At 36.0% G+C, this 15,775-nt stretch overlaps 1 protein-coding gene across 5 annotated transcripts in view; it reads right to left on the minus strand.

Annotated features, from left to right (window-relative positions):
* Positions 1 to 10,433: 10,433 nt before the first annotated feature.
* Positions 10,434 to 15,775, minus strand: part of MINDY3 (MINDY lysine 48 deubiquitinase 3) — an 89,032-nt gene continuing 83,690 nt past the window's right edge. For 4 of the 5 annotated variants that reach the window (XM_081297419.1, XM_081297417.1, XM_081297420.1 and 1 more), the window contains 2 exons: positions 14,209 to 14,280; positions 10,434 to 11,323 (listed from right to left, as the gene is read on the minus strand). In XM_081297419.1, the coding sequence (XP_081153545.1) occupies positions 11,174 to 11,323; positions 14,209 to 14,280 (222 nt within the window). In that variant the 3' untranslated portion in view covers positions 10,434 to 11,173. Of the gene's footprint in view, positions 11,324 to 12,955; positions 13,083 to 14,208; positions 14,281 to 15,775 lie in introns of all 5 variants that reach the window. The other variant, XR_014022429.1, reaches the window with a different exon arrangement.

The following is a 15,775-nucleotide window of genomic DNA, read 5'->3' on the forward strand; positions in this document are numbered from 1 at the left end:
TATTTAAAACTACCTTTAGCTATAAGGTATATATGAAATACAATGAATTTTATTTAGGCTAGGGTTCCATTCCCAAGATAATATATCATTATGTATATAAAAATACTAAAATATCTGAAAAAATCCCAAATCTGAAACACTCCTTATTCTAAGAATTTCATATAAGGAATACTTAACCTGCATTTTGTTCCAGTGATTTGTTCAGTCCACTACCACATCTAATTATTGTAGTTTTATAAAGCATTTTGAAATTTGATAATTAAATCCTCCAAATTAGTTTTTCTACATTCAGTTAATGTTGGCTACTTTCAATCTCCCTTTTTGCCATATAAAGTAATCAGTTTATAAAATTCTATAAATTAAACAAAAACTTGTGAGAGATGTTGTTTAGAATTTCACTGAATTTGATCTTAATCTGGGAAGATTTGACTAATTGTCTTTGAATTTATGAGCATGCTCTGTCCCTCCATTTGTTTATTGCTTCATCTTTTAGCAATGTTTCTAGTTTTCAGCATAGAAATGTGCATTTCTTTGACTGGATTTCTTGTTAGGTATCTGGTATTTTTTGATGCAATTGGAAATGATTTTCCAAACAAAATTTTCTAATTACCTATGGTATGTCTATAAAAATGTGCTTTTGTTTTGTATCCAGCAACTGGCTACATTAACTTAAGAATTCTAAATGTTTCTACAGAGTATTTTGTGTATTATCTATGAACCATATTTTAACTTTTTAATTGCTTTGTACTTATTTTATTGCTTTATTACAATGGCTAGGACCTGTGTGGGACAATACTATACAGAAGAGGTGAAAGATCATATTGTCTCTTGAACTTGGGTAGAAAGTGTTTACTATTTCACCATTAAGAATAATTTTTTTGTAAATGTTCTTTACATAAGAAGTTCCCCTCTGATAAATCAAATGCTTTCTATGCTCTATTGAAATAATCATTTTCTCCTTTATTCTGTTAATGTGAAAACCACACATGTATAATTTATTCATGTGTTTCAAATATGTACAGGATTTTTGTCCCCATGATCATGGGAAATATTTATCTATAATATTTCCTTCTTGTTCATTGGGTTTTAGTATTGAATCAAGGTCATTCTGGAGTCATAAATTGAATGGTGTTGTATTTTTTTTATTTCTTGGAAGAATTTTTTAAAAATTGATACTTTTTCCTTAAGTGTTGGGAAGCATTTGCCAGTGAAGCCATCTAGGCCAAGAATTTTTCAGGAAGATTCTTACTAAATTTAATGAATATGGGATTTTCTTCATGTGTCACTGCTATGTTATTTTTAAAATAAATAGTCCATTTGATCTAAGTTTTTAAATCCATTGGCATAATACAGCTCATAATTTCCTTCCACAATTTATTAATATCTAGAGAATTTATGTTCCCCCTTTTCTGCATTGTCTTTTTTTTTTTTTTTTCTTGATCTGTCTTCTTAGGTGTAGCACTTTTATTTTTTCAGGGAACTATTGGATTTGCTGAGCGCTTTCCCCCTATAGATCTGCTTTCTATTTCACTGGTTGTTCTTTTAGCCTACAGTTCAGTTGGTTTACCAACCATCACCATGTGCCGCAGTCTGGCTGGGCACAATTCAGGAGCCACTTGTCAAAAGAAACGAACTTTATTTTTAGAACACACACACCAAACCACACAGCTCCTCAGGAAAAACCTTCAGAGCCCAACTGCCACCACCGGCTTCCCACAAGCCTCTCAACCTCCCCCACTCCTCCTGCTCTTGAGGCCAATTGGCTGGGTCGCGTGGGCAGAGCCAAAAAAAGTCCCCCAATGAGCAGCTCCATGGTCTGAAAGGGCGGGGAAACAGCCCAATGAGCATCATTGCAGAGGAGCCAATCAGTTGGCAGCTAGAAGTTTGCTGGGGCCGCTGTGAGCCAATCATCAGCTGGCAGCTGGAAGTTTGCTGGGGCCCCTTCGGCTGTGGCTCTCAACATCTCCCCCTCTCTGTTTAATCCACAAACGTGGCCTAGGGACCGTGCCTGCCTTAGGTTGTCCAATAGTACATATGGTCCTTACCTGTTATCGGATGAGCTGACCTCAAGGCGTCAGCCTCCTGTCTTAGGTTGGTACCATTGCAATTGGATCTTACCCATCATCGACTACCGGTCCAGCATACAGTCACACCTGTGGATAGGTATTTGTACCAGAGGGGGGGTGAGGTTCTTTGCCTCACCTCTGTTGGCCTCCAAATTTTAGCTGAACGACCATGACAAGCAGAAGGGAGGAAGATACACCAAGCCAATTGACGGCTCCTTTTGGAAAAATTGAACCACTGATGACACCATCAGCAAAAATACCCCAACACTACCACAAGTCGCTGCACCAACAGATAGTTCACAACGCATACAAGTGAGTTCACAATGCATACAAGTGATACATAGTCCAGGCAAGTTCTGCAAGCAGTTCAGTGATGGCTATTGCAGAAGCTGTAGATTGGTTTTATCTTTGTCTTCACCGGCACTGGGATGAAGATAGGAATTCTGGCTATAATGGCTAAATAAAAAATTATGTAACATTCCAGAAGGCACTAAAAGAAAACAATTTTCTTAACAATTTACATTATCTTGAACAGAATTATTAAATATAATGAAAAGGAAAGGTGAAAGTAAACAAACAGATCTGTTAACCTCCTTTTTTGTTCACATATTAAAATAATCCTCAACAGCTGTTTACCCAATTTAAATTAAACTATTTAAATCACGTGAATAAAAAAAATATTTGGATCCATTTTTTCATGAGCGCTCATCATATATGATATATGGACATATGTATGTACATACAAACATACAACATAAAACACAAGTGTGCACACAACACATAACATAATAGTAAAGGCCTTATAACTTTTTACAGGTGAAATCTCCATTGCAATGTTTAAAAACTCTTTAGTCAAAAAATAGAACTGATCAGCAAAACATTAACCTAGGTCTGTATGAGCTCAAAAAACAAAATAGAACTTCATGATGTGGGAAAGGGTAATAATAAAATAGATAGTGAAAAAAGCATCCTGGTTCTGTCACAGATGTAAGAATAGCCAAACTGGAGTTTTGAATATCAGTTGTTATGGATTTGAGCCAAATCATCTTCTTTTTGGTCTGTGGAAATTGCTTTAGTTAATCTTTCTGGAATACAAATCGGCTGCTGTTCTCCCTATGGAAACACATAAACAGACCCCCGGCTCCAGACAATCACTGGGTCAGGACCTTAGTTAATCTCTCTGGAATCCAAATCAGCTGCTGTTCTCCCTGTGGAAACACACAAACAGACCCCCGACTCCAGACAATTACTGGGTCAGGACCTTTCCATTGTCCTGGTAGAATATCCTTCCAAAGTACCTTGGGCTTATGTACATTTTTTGGACACATATAACTTTCTGCAGCACTAAGCCCTGATGAATCCAAATTTAAAAAGTTTAGAGTAAAAAGGGTTATTTTAAGTTTATCTTTGGGGAATATATACCCCTTCCCAATTCCTTCTTTTTGCTTCAATAAGTACATTTTAATAGTTTGATGAGCTCTTTCAACTATGCCTTGTCCCTGTGGATTGTATGGGATTCCTGTTATATGAGTAATGCCAAATGATGAGCAAAATTGTTTAAAAGAGGTAGAAGTATAACCAGGACCATTATCTGTTTTTAGCTGTTTTGGAACGCCCACAGTGGCAAAATTTTGTAAGCAATGAGCTATAATATCTTTAGTTTTTTCTCCGGCATGAAGGGAGCCCATCAAAAACCCAGAAGAAGTATCAACTGTAACATGCAGATATTTTAATTTTCCAAATTCTGGCAAGTGTGTGACATCCATCTGCCAAATATGGTTAGGTATCAGTCCTCTAGGATTGACTCCAAGATTAACTTGTGGTAAAATGGTCACACAATTTTGACATTGTTTTATTATTTGTCTAGCTTGTTCCTTAGTTATTTTAAAACACTTTTGTAAAGTATTAGCATTGACATGGAACTTTTTATGAAAATTTGTAGCTTCTTCTAGTGTAGAGAAAATATGTATGTCATGTGTAGTTTTATCTGCTAAATCATTGCCCAAACTAAGGGCTCCAGGCAATCCTGTATGTGCCCTGATATGTCCTATAAAGAACGGATCTTTTCTGTCCCAGATTAGACTTTGTATAGTGGAAAGCAAAGAGAAAACAGTAGAGGAAGGGGAAATCCTACCAGCATCTTCAAGGGATACTATAGCATTAACTATATACTGACTATCGGAAAATAAATTAAATACAGAATCTTTAAACATCACAAAAGCTTGTAATACTGCATTAAGCTCTACCTTTTGAGCTGATTGTTTGGGTACTAAAAATGTAAAAGTTTGATCAGGTATAACTATTGCTGCTGTACCATTATTTGACCCATCAGTGAATATATTTGGAGCATTCATGATAGGTGTTTTTCTTGTCATTTTTGGAAAAATTATAGGATGCGATGACCAAAAAGACAATAAAGGATTAGATGGTAAGTGGTTATCAAATGAAACATTAGATTTGCACATGATTATTGCCCAAGTATTTAACTCAGTAGCTAACTCATCAATTTGATTCATAGTATACAGAGTAATAATTTTATTGGGAGAAATTCCAAACACTCCCTTTGCTGCTTTTATTCCTTTGAGTATTAATTGTCCTACAGCCTCAGGATACCTAGTAAGAATAGTGTTAGGAGAATAAGATAAATGTATCCATAATAATGGACCTTCTTGCCAAGATACTCCTGTAGGAATATTTTTTGTTGGTAGTACAATAAATAATAAAGGCAAACTTATATCAATTCTATCCAAATGCATATTTTCCATATATGTTTCAATGATTTTTAATGCCTTTCTTGCTTTAGGCATTAACATTGGGGTGAACTGGGATCTGATGGACCTTTTAGGATATCAAATAAATGTCCCAAATCTCCTGTTGGTATACCTAGATAAGGCCTTATCCAATTTATGTCTCCTAATAACTTTTGAAAGGCGTTAAGTGATTTGAGTTGATCTACTCGTATTTGAATTTTTGGTGGACGGACCATGGTTGAGGATAATAGAACTCCTAAATAATTAATTGGAAAGTTTAATTGTACTTTATCTATTGCTATCTCTAGATTATAATTTTTTAATAAGTTTGTAAGTGTGGCATAACATTCTAGCAATGTGTTTTTATCTTTATGTGCTAATAATACATCATCCATATAGTGAAATATTTGTAGTTCAGGATTTTGATTTCTAAGTGGCTGGATTACTTTGTTAACATAAATTTGACACATAGTTGGGCTGTTAGCCATCCCTTGAGGGAGTACTTTCCATTCACATCTCTGATCAGGACCTTCATGATTCAGTGCAGGGATCGTAAATGCAAAACATGGACTATCCTCAGGATGAATTGGAATTGAAAAAAAAAACAATCTTTAATATCAATAACTAAAACATACCAGGTTTTTGGCAAAGCAGACAATTGAGGAATCCCCGATTGAGCAGGTCCCATAATAACCATCTCATTATTAATGTCTCTTAAATCTTGCAATAATCTCCATTTACCAGATTTATTTTTGATGACAAAAATGGGAGTATTATGGGGAGATACAGCAGGTTGTATATGTCCTTCTGCTAATTGTTGTTTGACCAGGTCATGGGCTGCTTGTATCTTTTCTTTAGTCAGGGGCCACTGAGGAACCCATACTGGTCTTTCTGATTTCCAAGTAATTTTTATTGTCTCAGTGGCCCTTTCTGAAAATCCAACCCATGTCTGTCCATTCCTTGATCTATTTGCATTGGTGCTGCTATACCTTGTTGTTGTTCTCCTAATCTTTTTCCTTTCCTAAAACCTTGTCTAGTCATAATAGTGGGTGCATTTTGGTGATGTTATTTGTTAATGTCAAACCTAATTGATCTAGGACATCTCATCCCCATAAATTTACGGGAAGACGATCCAATACATATGGCTGTATAGTTCCTTCACATCCTTCAGGATCCTTCCAATCTAATACCATTGCACTTCTATGGGGATTAGTCGCCACTCCTAGGCCTCAAAGTGTTTGAGTGGCTTGTTGTAATGGCCAATGGTTTGGCCATTCTTGATGAGAGATGATGCTAAGGTCTGCACCTGTATCCAGTAGCCCATTAAATTCATGTCCTTGCATATTTAGTTTTAGCATGGGGCGAGAATTTAAATTTAAAGAAAGCATAGCCCAATCTACACCTGTGGAGCCTAATCCCTTGGAACCTCTTTCTACAGTACGACTGGAAAATTTATCATGTAGGCTGGGTATTATTAGTAACTGTGCTATTCTATCTCCTGGTGAAATTACTGATATACCCTTTGGAGAACTGGCTATAATTTTTATTTCACCTTCATAATCAGGATCAATTAACCCAGGACTTATCATAAGTCCTTTTAGAGTAGAAGAGCTGCGTCCCAATAATAAGCCTACTGTTCCTTTGGGAAGAGGTCCTTTTACCTCTGTGGGAATGATTTGAACTCCCATCTCTGGAGTTAGTACTGATTTGGCGGAGGCGCAGATGTCCAACCCTGCGCTCCCTCTGGTTTGTTTGATGAGGGATCTAATGGACAATGTGTCCTAGGCACTACCCTGATGTGGTTGTTGGGTTCCTCCAGTGCTCCGTATATTTGTGGTCTTGGGCCCCGGAGCATTGGGCCCCCTTGTCCATTTTATGGCAATGGAGCCCGATGCCTTTCTCCACGATATTGTGGAAAACACCTGGTCCTTGTTCATTTTTTGATAATGGAGTACCTTCTATGGTGGTTTGAGAATGGCATTCATTAGCCCAATGTCTCCCTGTACGGCAACATCATGGGCAAATACCCGGTATTCTACTCCTTTGATACCTAGTTTTGTTAAACCCTCCTCCTATGGGGCAATTCCTTTTAAAATGTCCTGTTTGTTCACAATTGTACCATGTTCTTGGCCTGGCATCTAAAGCCTGTTTTACTGCAGCTGCCACGACTTGCTCTTGTTCATTAATGTCTCTACATAATTTAATATGTGTTTAAATCTTCATGTTTCCATGGTCTAATGACTTTTCTGCACCAACGATTCGCTTGCTCATAAGCCAGTTGTTTTATTAATGGCATTGCTTGTTCTGTATTCCCCAAAACTCTGGTAGCTGTTTGAATAAGCCTATCCACAAATTCAGCGTTAAGGTTCATTAGCTCCTTGTATTACCTTAGATAATTGACCTTGTGAACCTCCATGTCCTTGTAAAGTCTTCCATGCCTTAACCGCATCTGTAGCAATTTGTGCATATACGCCAGGATCATATGCAATTTGTTGCTGCTGATCCTCATAAGGTCCCTTTCCTAACAACATATCTAGATTTCTCTGAGGATAACCAGCTGCTGCATTTTGCCTAGCCGTCTCCTTGCAAAATTCCTCACTGGCAACCTTCCATAACAGGTGTTGTCCTCCATTTAGCACAGCTTTACACATATTAGCTCAATCTGCTGGCGTCATGTTCAAGTTGTTAATGGATTCGGCCATGCTTACAATGAAGGGTGCTTGAGGACCATAGGTTGTTACAGCCTCTTTTAGCTGCTCCACTGTTTTGAAATTTAAAGCATTGTGAATTTGCTGCCCTCCTGCCTCAAATACAGGGCATGTTAATATTTGAGATCCTGTCTCAGGATCCCAACTATCAACTGTGGGGGTTGGGGGCCTCCCAGCATATGGAGGTGGCCTTGTTAGTTGGACACTTACGTCCTCTGGTGATAGAAAGGTGTTAGCAGCAGTCTCCTATAGAGGTGGCACTGTTGGTTGGACACTTATGCCCTCTGGTGATAGAAAGGTGTTAGTAGCAGTCTCCTGTTGTAACTTTCCCCCTGATAGCTTTTTCTGCTCTACACTTTCTTTCTCTGACTAGTTCGAGAGACCTTCTCTTTTACTTGAATATTTCTACTATAACTATAATACAACCCAAGAAGGTAACGCCAAACAAAACTGAAACAGAGTGAAACAAAATTGGAACAACAAAAAATCATTATAGCCTTTCTATCCTCCTGAAATGTCCATCCTTCCTTTCTCCCTATCTGTTCCTCAGATGTGAGTGGTTTTTCTTCCATCTTATATATCTCCAGGGACAGGCAACTTAAAACAAAAGTGAAGCAAAACAAAAGGAGAATCTTAAAATGGCTACCCATCCTCTCGCTCTGCCCTCAGGGCGAGCAGTTTACCTTATCACTTACCCTCAGTCATTCCCCGTACGGGCCACCAAATGCCGCAGTCTGGCTGGGCACAATTCAGGAGCCACTTGTCAAAAGAAACGAACTTTATTTTTAGAACATACACACCAACCACACAGCTCCTCAGGAAAAACCTTCAGAGCCCAACTGCCACCACCGGCTTCCCACAAGCCTCTCAACCTCCCCCACTCCTCCTGTTCTTGAGGCTGATTGGCTGAGTTGCGTGGGCAGAGCCAAAAAAGGTCCCCCAATGAGCAGCTCCGTGGTCTGAAAGGGCGGGGAAACAGCCCAATGAGCATCATTGCAGAGGAGCCAATCAGTTGGCAGCTAGAAGTTTGCTGGGGCCGCTGTGAGCCAATCATCAGCTGGCAGCTGGAAGTTTGCTGGGGCCCCTTCGGCTGTGGCTCTCAACATCTTAGGCTCTCAACAACCATGGTTTAATATTAGGTTATTTCATTACTCCGAAATAAACTCCGTACACACTAGCAGTCGTTCCCCAATCCTGTTATCCTTCTCCATCCCCATCCCAGCTCCTGCTAATGCATTTAAGTCTCAGTCTTGCCTAATCTGGAGATTTCACAAAAATGGAATTATAAATGTAGTCCCTTATGACTAACTCCTTTAACTTAGCATGTTTTGAGGTTCATCTACGTTTTGGCATGTGTCAAAGATTCACTCCTGTTTTCTATTCATTTTAGAGTCTTCTTAAAATTCAATACATAATCATTGGAAGCTAATTTTTGCATAAGGTGAGGGTAGGGGTCCAAATTATTTAAAAACAATTTTTCAAGTTGTAGATGGATACAATATCTTTACTTTTTAAAATTTTTATGTAATGCTGAGGATGTGCTAGGCAAGCACTCTACCACTGAGCTACCCCAGCCCGAAATTCATTCTTCTACTTGTGGATATTTCTTTTACCTTATTTATACCCTTTTATTTTCTTTGTGTGTATTGTTGAGATACAAGCTTAGATTTCCAATTTGCAAACCTTTCTACTTTTCTAATATACTTATTTAAAAACTATTTTTGTGTAAGCATTGCTTTAACTAATTTTATTAGGTCATTTTCATTATCATTCAGGAAAAGGGATATTATAATTCCCATTGCAAGTTTTCTTTTGCCTCTGGGCTGTTCAGAAGTGTTACTTAATTTCTACATAGCATTTTCTAGACTTGCTTAATCTATTTTGGTAAGTGGCCCTCATGTGTTAAAAAAAATACCTATAGTTGTTTGACAGTGTGTCTACATCTGTCAATAATATCAAGCAAAGGTCCCAGTCATGCCTGTCATATGTGTAAAGACATTGCCACATGATTCTAGCCCCTGGCCACTGAGTGTCTCAGCTGAGCTTCCAGACAGAGAAGCAGGCAAGCCATCCCCCCACTGTGCCACTTGAACTTCTAAGTGACAAAATCCGTGAAACTAATACAAGGATTGTCTTATGCCATAAAGTTTTGGAATGATTTGTTGCATAGCACAGTGAGAGCATCCCACTACTTTGTAGGGTAGATGATTATGAGAGAATCTGTTTTTTTTCATAATCCTTATGGAATTTAAGGCTAGAGTTAGAGAAATTAATTCAAACAGTGTGTGTGTGTGTGTGTGTGTGTGTGTGTGTGTGTGTGTATGCATATATTACTTCTGAGGCAGCCAAGATTCAGCCAAAATATTTTAAAAAATATTTTTAACTGGAATTCTAGTAGCTAGTATTGTGTCATAATTCTGAAACAAAATGTTACCAAGTTATACATAAATATCTCATGCCACTTTTTTTTCTTGTGCTAAAATTTACTTATTATATTATAACTGTTTGTACAAAAACAAAATAAAACCCCAGATTCACACAGGAAGTATGCTGTTGAAGGTAAAGTTCAGCTCCAAAATATATAAGAGAATACTAAATGGTTGACTGTTTCACAAGTGAAGGCAGAACCAGCTCTGGCTGTTCAGGTTTCAAACTTCTGTGGAGCAAACTATTAGAATAAAGCAAATCTCTCTCAAGTAAACAGGATAAGGCTTCTGCATCTTTGCTCACTGATTTAGATGGCTGCCACCCAGGCTCTGTGCTTCTAGCTGTGTGTGTTAGTGGAGCTCTTAGGTAAGGTTTGGTTCATTAGAAAAGTTTTGGATGCTGTGTTTTTCAGGGTGTCTAGACAGAAACATTTAAAAGTATTTATTTGTCACTAATGTAAGAATGCAAGGATAGAGTTAAAGAAAAAAGTTTTTATTTAGGCTATCAACTAGGATCATAATAAATAATGGAATATACTAATGTAGTAACAGATGTTCTCATGCATTTATCACATTTATAAATATACAAGAAAGCTGGCTTACAGGGCTGTTGTAACAAATTTGGAAAAGCATTTGGCAACACAGTGAAAGTTAACAGTGTTAAGACTATCATTCTCTTTCATTCTCTTTTCTATCAGTTTAAAAAATACATCCCCTAGACACCTGTGAATAAGTGGGAAGTTTTCAGATAGTTTCTACATTTTGTAAACATGCCAGAGTTAAGCCAATTATCAAAGGATCTGAACTGATAAATTGTTATTTATCAGAATTTCTCATTGAAAAGATTTTCAAAAAGAAAAAATTAATTTCTGCATTTCAGTGTGGAAGCTGATATATAAGCCAGAATCAATCAAATGATAAAATGTGCCTGAATGAAATAAAACCCAAAAGTTTATACATAGTGATTTTGATACTTTTCTTATTGCAAAAGTGATGAACTTTGATTAAAGCTTAATTTTGCTAGTAAATTTCAACACAAAGGGTTAAAATAGGATAAGCTTTAAGGTAAACCTTTAAAACAAATAAAACATCTTAAACACAAAAATGTGTTTTTAATTGTTATTTACAGTTAATCAATGATACCAGTGTTTAGCCTATTGCCAGTCATAAATCCCTCTATCAACATCTGTTATTACAATCTTCCTTACAAATACTTAGGGAAATCAGTTTAGTGAAGGAGAGCGATCTGTGGTCCAGAGTAACTCAATGTATGGCCATTTGGTTTGGAGACAGCGTTTAATAGGTGTGTCATCTGTTTGTAGCATGGGATCTTCAAAACCCATAATGACTGCAGTTCCTTCTACATACATTACCTATTGAAAAAAGAAAAAGCCACCAAGCTCAATCAATATTCTTAGTAAATTCTTTTGTGAGACCATTTTTATAGGCTAGCAAGTTATTATATAGGGTTTTATGTGGAACTTCTCATCTATTTTGATAGAAATTATGAGTAAGAATATTTGCTTAATTAATATGAAAATAAATTTGCAAAGAGATAGTGATATAGATTTTAATTGCTAGCTGACCTGATGATGTTTAGAATAAAGTATATGTGAATCACAAGATACATACAGACTGTTTTTAATAAGAAGAAAATCATCCTTTAAATAATTATTTAAAGAAAATTTCAATTACTATACTCATTTACATCACTTCTATTATTGTAATATTGAGGCACTCGGACACTCATGCCAATCTCATGAAATGGAAAGCCATAACAGAAATATAGCTATCCATTCTAAGGAGGACTTCCATTTGCTCCTTTCAATCTAAAGACTGAATTTCCAGAGCTGAAGACAATTTGCATGTTTGGAAATTAAATTTATTATTAAGTATTGCCAAAATTCAGCTCATGAATGTACTTTGTTCTGACATCTTTTTAAAATTTTTCTCCATGATTTTTCATGCAGTACAATCAAATAGTAGGAAGAGGCTGATAAATCAAACTAGCCAGCACTTATGTTCTATGTGATCATTGCCACTGCATATAAAAATGGTCACTAAATACTAGAAAAATTGTATTCTTATTTCTTCCATTTCAAATAAAATACATAAAATGTTTTATGACATATTGCACCAGTGGAAACCCTAACTCTTTACAAAGGGTTCTCTGGGTACATGAAAGCAATGGTCATTTATTTATTTTCTGTACCAACAGAAATTCTAACTATATAATTTAATAGGAATATATAAATTGCCTTCTTCTAAAGTATATATAATGACTTTTACATATTCATTGGTGGATACACATGATTATATAATAATGTTCTTTCAATATAAAAAACTTATTTGACTAAGGAGTCAAATATCAGCCTTAAATGATAGTTCCCTAAAAGACACATTATTTCTACATCTAAAGTATTGCTAGGCCAGATAATTTGGTTTCATATATCTAATTTTTTTTTTTAGGAAGTTCTAAAGACATTTTCTAGTGTGAAATTTTTTTTTTAAATCTTATTTTGGTTAATATGTAAGTTTGTTTCTAGTGTTGATGAAATAAACTTACTATTAAAACTACAACTCTCACTTTTCAATTCCCCAAAGCAAAAGAGTCTTTTCCTGAGGAGTTCTCTGCAAGGAATGTAACTCTCAAGTTATAATATTTGACAAGTAAGACTTATTTTCACAAAGAACTTCACTTGCTCATAACATGGAGCAGAAGGGCCTGGACAGAGTACTGTGGCCCACTTCTGGAGACCTCAACTAGCTTTTGTTATTTGGAGGATCAGGCATAGGAGTCCCCTTCCCTGTTTCCTTCAGATGTTTTTAATACACCTCACTAGCTCCCAAGTAACTGCGTAACATTATACTTCTGCAACTTAATGACACATTATGCTTTGCTTTATAGTTGCTATATACTACTGTCATGTTAATATACCCTGTTTTGATTTCTGATCTTTGTTAGTATGCCAGACACTTCGCACAAGCATAATTTGAAAACTTACTATACACAGGTAGCGTGGCCAAGCAGACCAAGGACAGGATTGGGAATCAGGAACTCAGTTCCAATCCCTGCTCTGTCAATGACTTGCTGTGTGACCCTGGGTGAGTCACTTAATCTCCCTGTCTTATCTGTAAAATATGGATAATATTTGACTACCTTGCAGGAACTGTGTAGGTGAATAACTAGTGACTATAAAGCACCTCTATTTCAAAGCTATGCAAAACTTCAAAGTCCAGATGAAGCACTCATTAACACACATTAAGAAATAACATCCAAGTTTTCTTATTGACAATTTGTATTTTCTGCTATAAGTATCAATTAATTATTTTTGTGAAAATATTTTGGATCTAATGGAACTTTCCTTTTATATTATGAAAATAAAAGTAAATTTTAGTATTTTAGATTTAACCAAAATTATGTATTTATATTATAATCTATTTTCTGTTGCCATTTCCAATTTAAATAGTTATAAAACCAGCATGCATAGATCACATTAAAAAGGCATGTTAGGGATTATTCCTTCTAATATTAGCTTTATTTACCACAACTGTTTATTGAATAAATACAAACATAATAGACATTACATGTGTACACAGAGTGGTATTTCATCAAAACAGTGAAGTGGTGAGACAAAACTTTTGCTTAGAACACGTGAGTCACCTTCATGCCTTTGAGTTACAAGGAAAAGAGCAAACATAATGGGGAAGAGGGCATGTTCTGGGCTAGATTCCTTAAGTTTCAATCCCAGCTCTGCCACTTTCTGGCTGTTTGACCTCTGACAAGGTTGCTTACCTGTGCTTCAGTTCTCTCTTCTATAAAATGGGTATAAACAGAATACTTCCTATAATTCCTGATAAATGCTCAATAAATGCTAGACATTGTGGTTATTTTAATCCTTTAAAATAGTTTTCTTAAATTCTATTGTCACCTCCTTCTGCATTTAAATGCATCTGTAATGACATTCACTATACTAACCATAATGCCAATTTAGAAATATGTACAAAGCCAAGGGTAACACTATGCATGTAGATGCAGTTATTTTGTCACAGTGAAATATTGCTCCAATTTAGATCTTCAATGTACCATATCATGTTGAACAAATCGGTATGACCAATTCTAAAATATGTTTTGATAGTAAAGAGACTCCTGGAATAACTTTAGGTAACAACTTTATGGGAATCTGACGGTGCTATATACATATGTACTTATTTCATCAACCCAGTTGAAGACAAATTGCTATGTGAATTATCTTACCTTTTCATTATAATTTGATTGCTTCAATCCATTGTAGTGGTAGACAGTAAAAGATTCTGGACCACTGGAGCCCTATATAAATAAATTACTATTAAAACTTTATATCATTTTATCAAGCAATCTGTAAAACTTTATATCGTTTTATCAAGCAATGAACATAAAATCAAAGTTTCTTAAATGCTCATCCTTTCATTGGGGAATCATTCGACAAAGCAAAGAACTTAAATGGAGCAATTCCCAGAAAACCAAAAAGCTGCAACAGGTGCTTCTGGAGAAGAGATTGGGAAGAAGGAAGTATAAATTTTCACTATAAGCTCTTCTTCACTTATGCTTAGCTATGTGCATGTATTATTTTATAACACAAAAATACTTAACTAAAATATTTCCCTACTTTTCCTCTTTGTAATAAGTTGTTCCTTTCAATCAATATGGAAGAACAGTGGTATCACGCTTGCACAGACAACACTTATACAATGCACTGATATGCTTCCAATTTAGTCTACAATATTGAGTTATGGGTTTCATTCCAAAAAATATCATTTGAAAGCTTAACTTTTAATTCATAAAAAACACTACGAAAATAATAACCATCTTAAAATTTAATAATTATATCTTACAAATTTCTTTCAACCATTTTTTCATTTTTACAGTTTTTCTACTTGTAGAAAAGGTCTTATTTTTTTCTTTTATGATTAAATTACTGGTACTAATACATTTCTTTTATGATAGAGGTAGAATAGAAATTGGCATTTCAACTGAAACAATGAATTTCAATTTACAACATGTTGTCTGATAAAATGACCACCATGTAACTATTTAAGTAGTTCAGCTCAGTAGTAAAATTCTTAGATAAGAAGACAACATAGTTTTTTTTATCCATTCATCTATTGAGGGGCATCTAGATTGGTTCCACAGTCTAGCTATTGTGAATTGTGCCGCTATAATCATTGATGCAGCCGTATCCCTATAGAGCGCTTTTTTAAGGTCCTCAGGGAATAGTCCGAGAAGTGCGATAGCTGGGTGAAATGGTGGATCCATTCCCAGCTTTCCCAGGAATCTCCATACTGCTTTCCAAATTGGCCTCACCATTTTGCAGCCCCACCAGCAGTGTACAAGTGTACCCTTTTCCCCACATCCCCGCCAACACTTATTGTTGTTTGACTTCATAATGGCTGCCAATCTTACTGGAGTGAGATGGTATCTTAGGGTGGTTTTGATTTGCATTTCTCTGATTGCTAGAGATGGTGAGCATTTTTTTATGTACTTGTTGATTGATTGTATGTCCTCCTCTGAGAAGTGTCTGTTCAGGTCCTTGGCCCATTTGTTAATTGGGTTATTTGTTATCTTGTTGTTTAATTTTTTGAGTTCTTTGTACATTCTGGATATTAGGGCTCTATCGGAGGTGTGGGGGGTAAAAATTTGTTCCCAGGATGTAGGCTCTCTATTTACCTCTTTTATTGTTTCTCTTGCTGAGAAAAAACTTTTTAGTTTAAGTAAGTCCCATTTGTTTATTCTTGTTGTTAACTCTTGGGCTATGGGTGTCCTATTAAGGAATTTGGAGCCAGAC

Source organism: Spermophilus citellus, assembly GCF_964194105.1.
Source record: "Spermophilus citellus genome assembly, chromosome: 6".
NCBI classification, from domain to species: domain Eukaryota; kingdom Metazoa; phylum Chordata; class Mammalia; order Rodentia; family Sciuridae; genus Spermophilus; species Spermophilus citellus.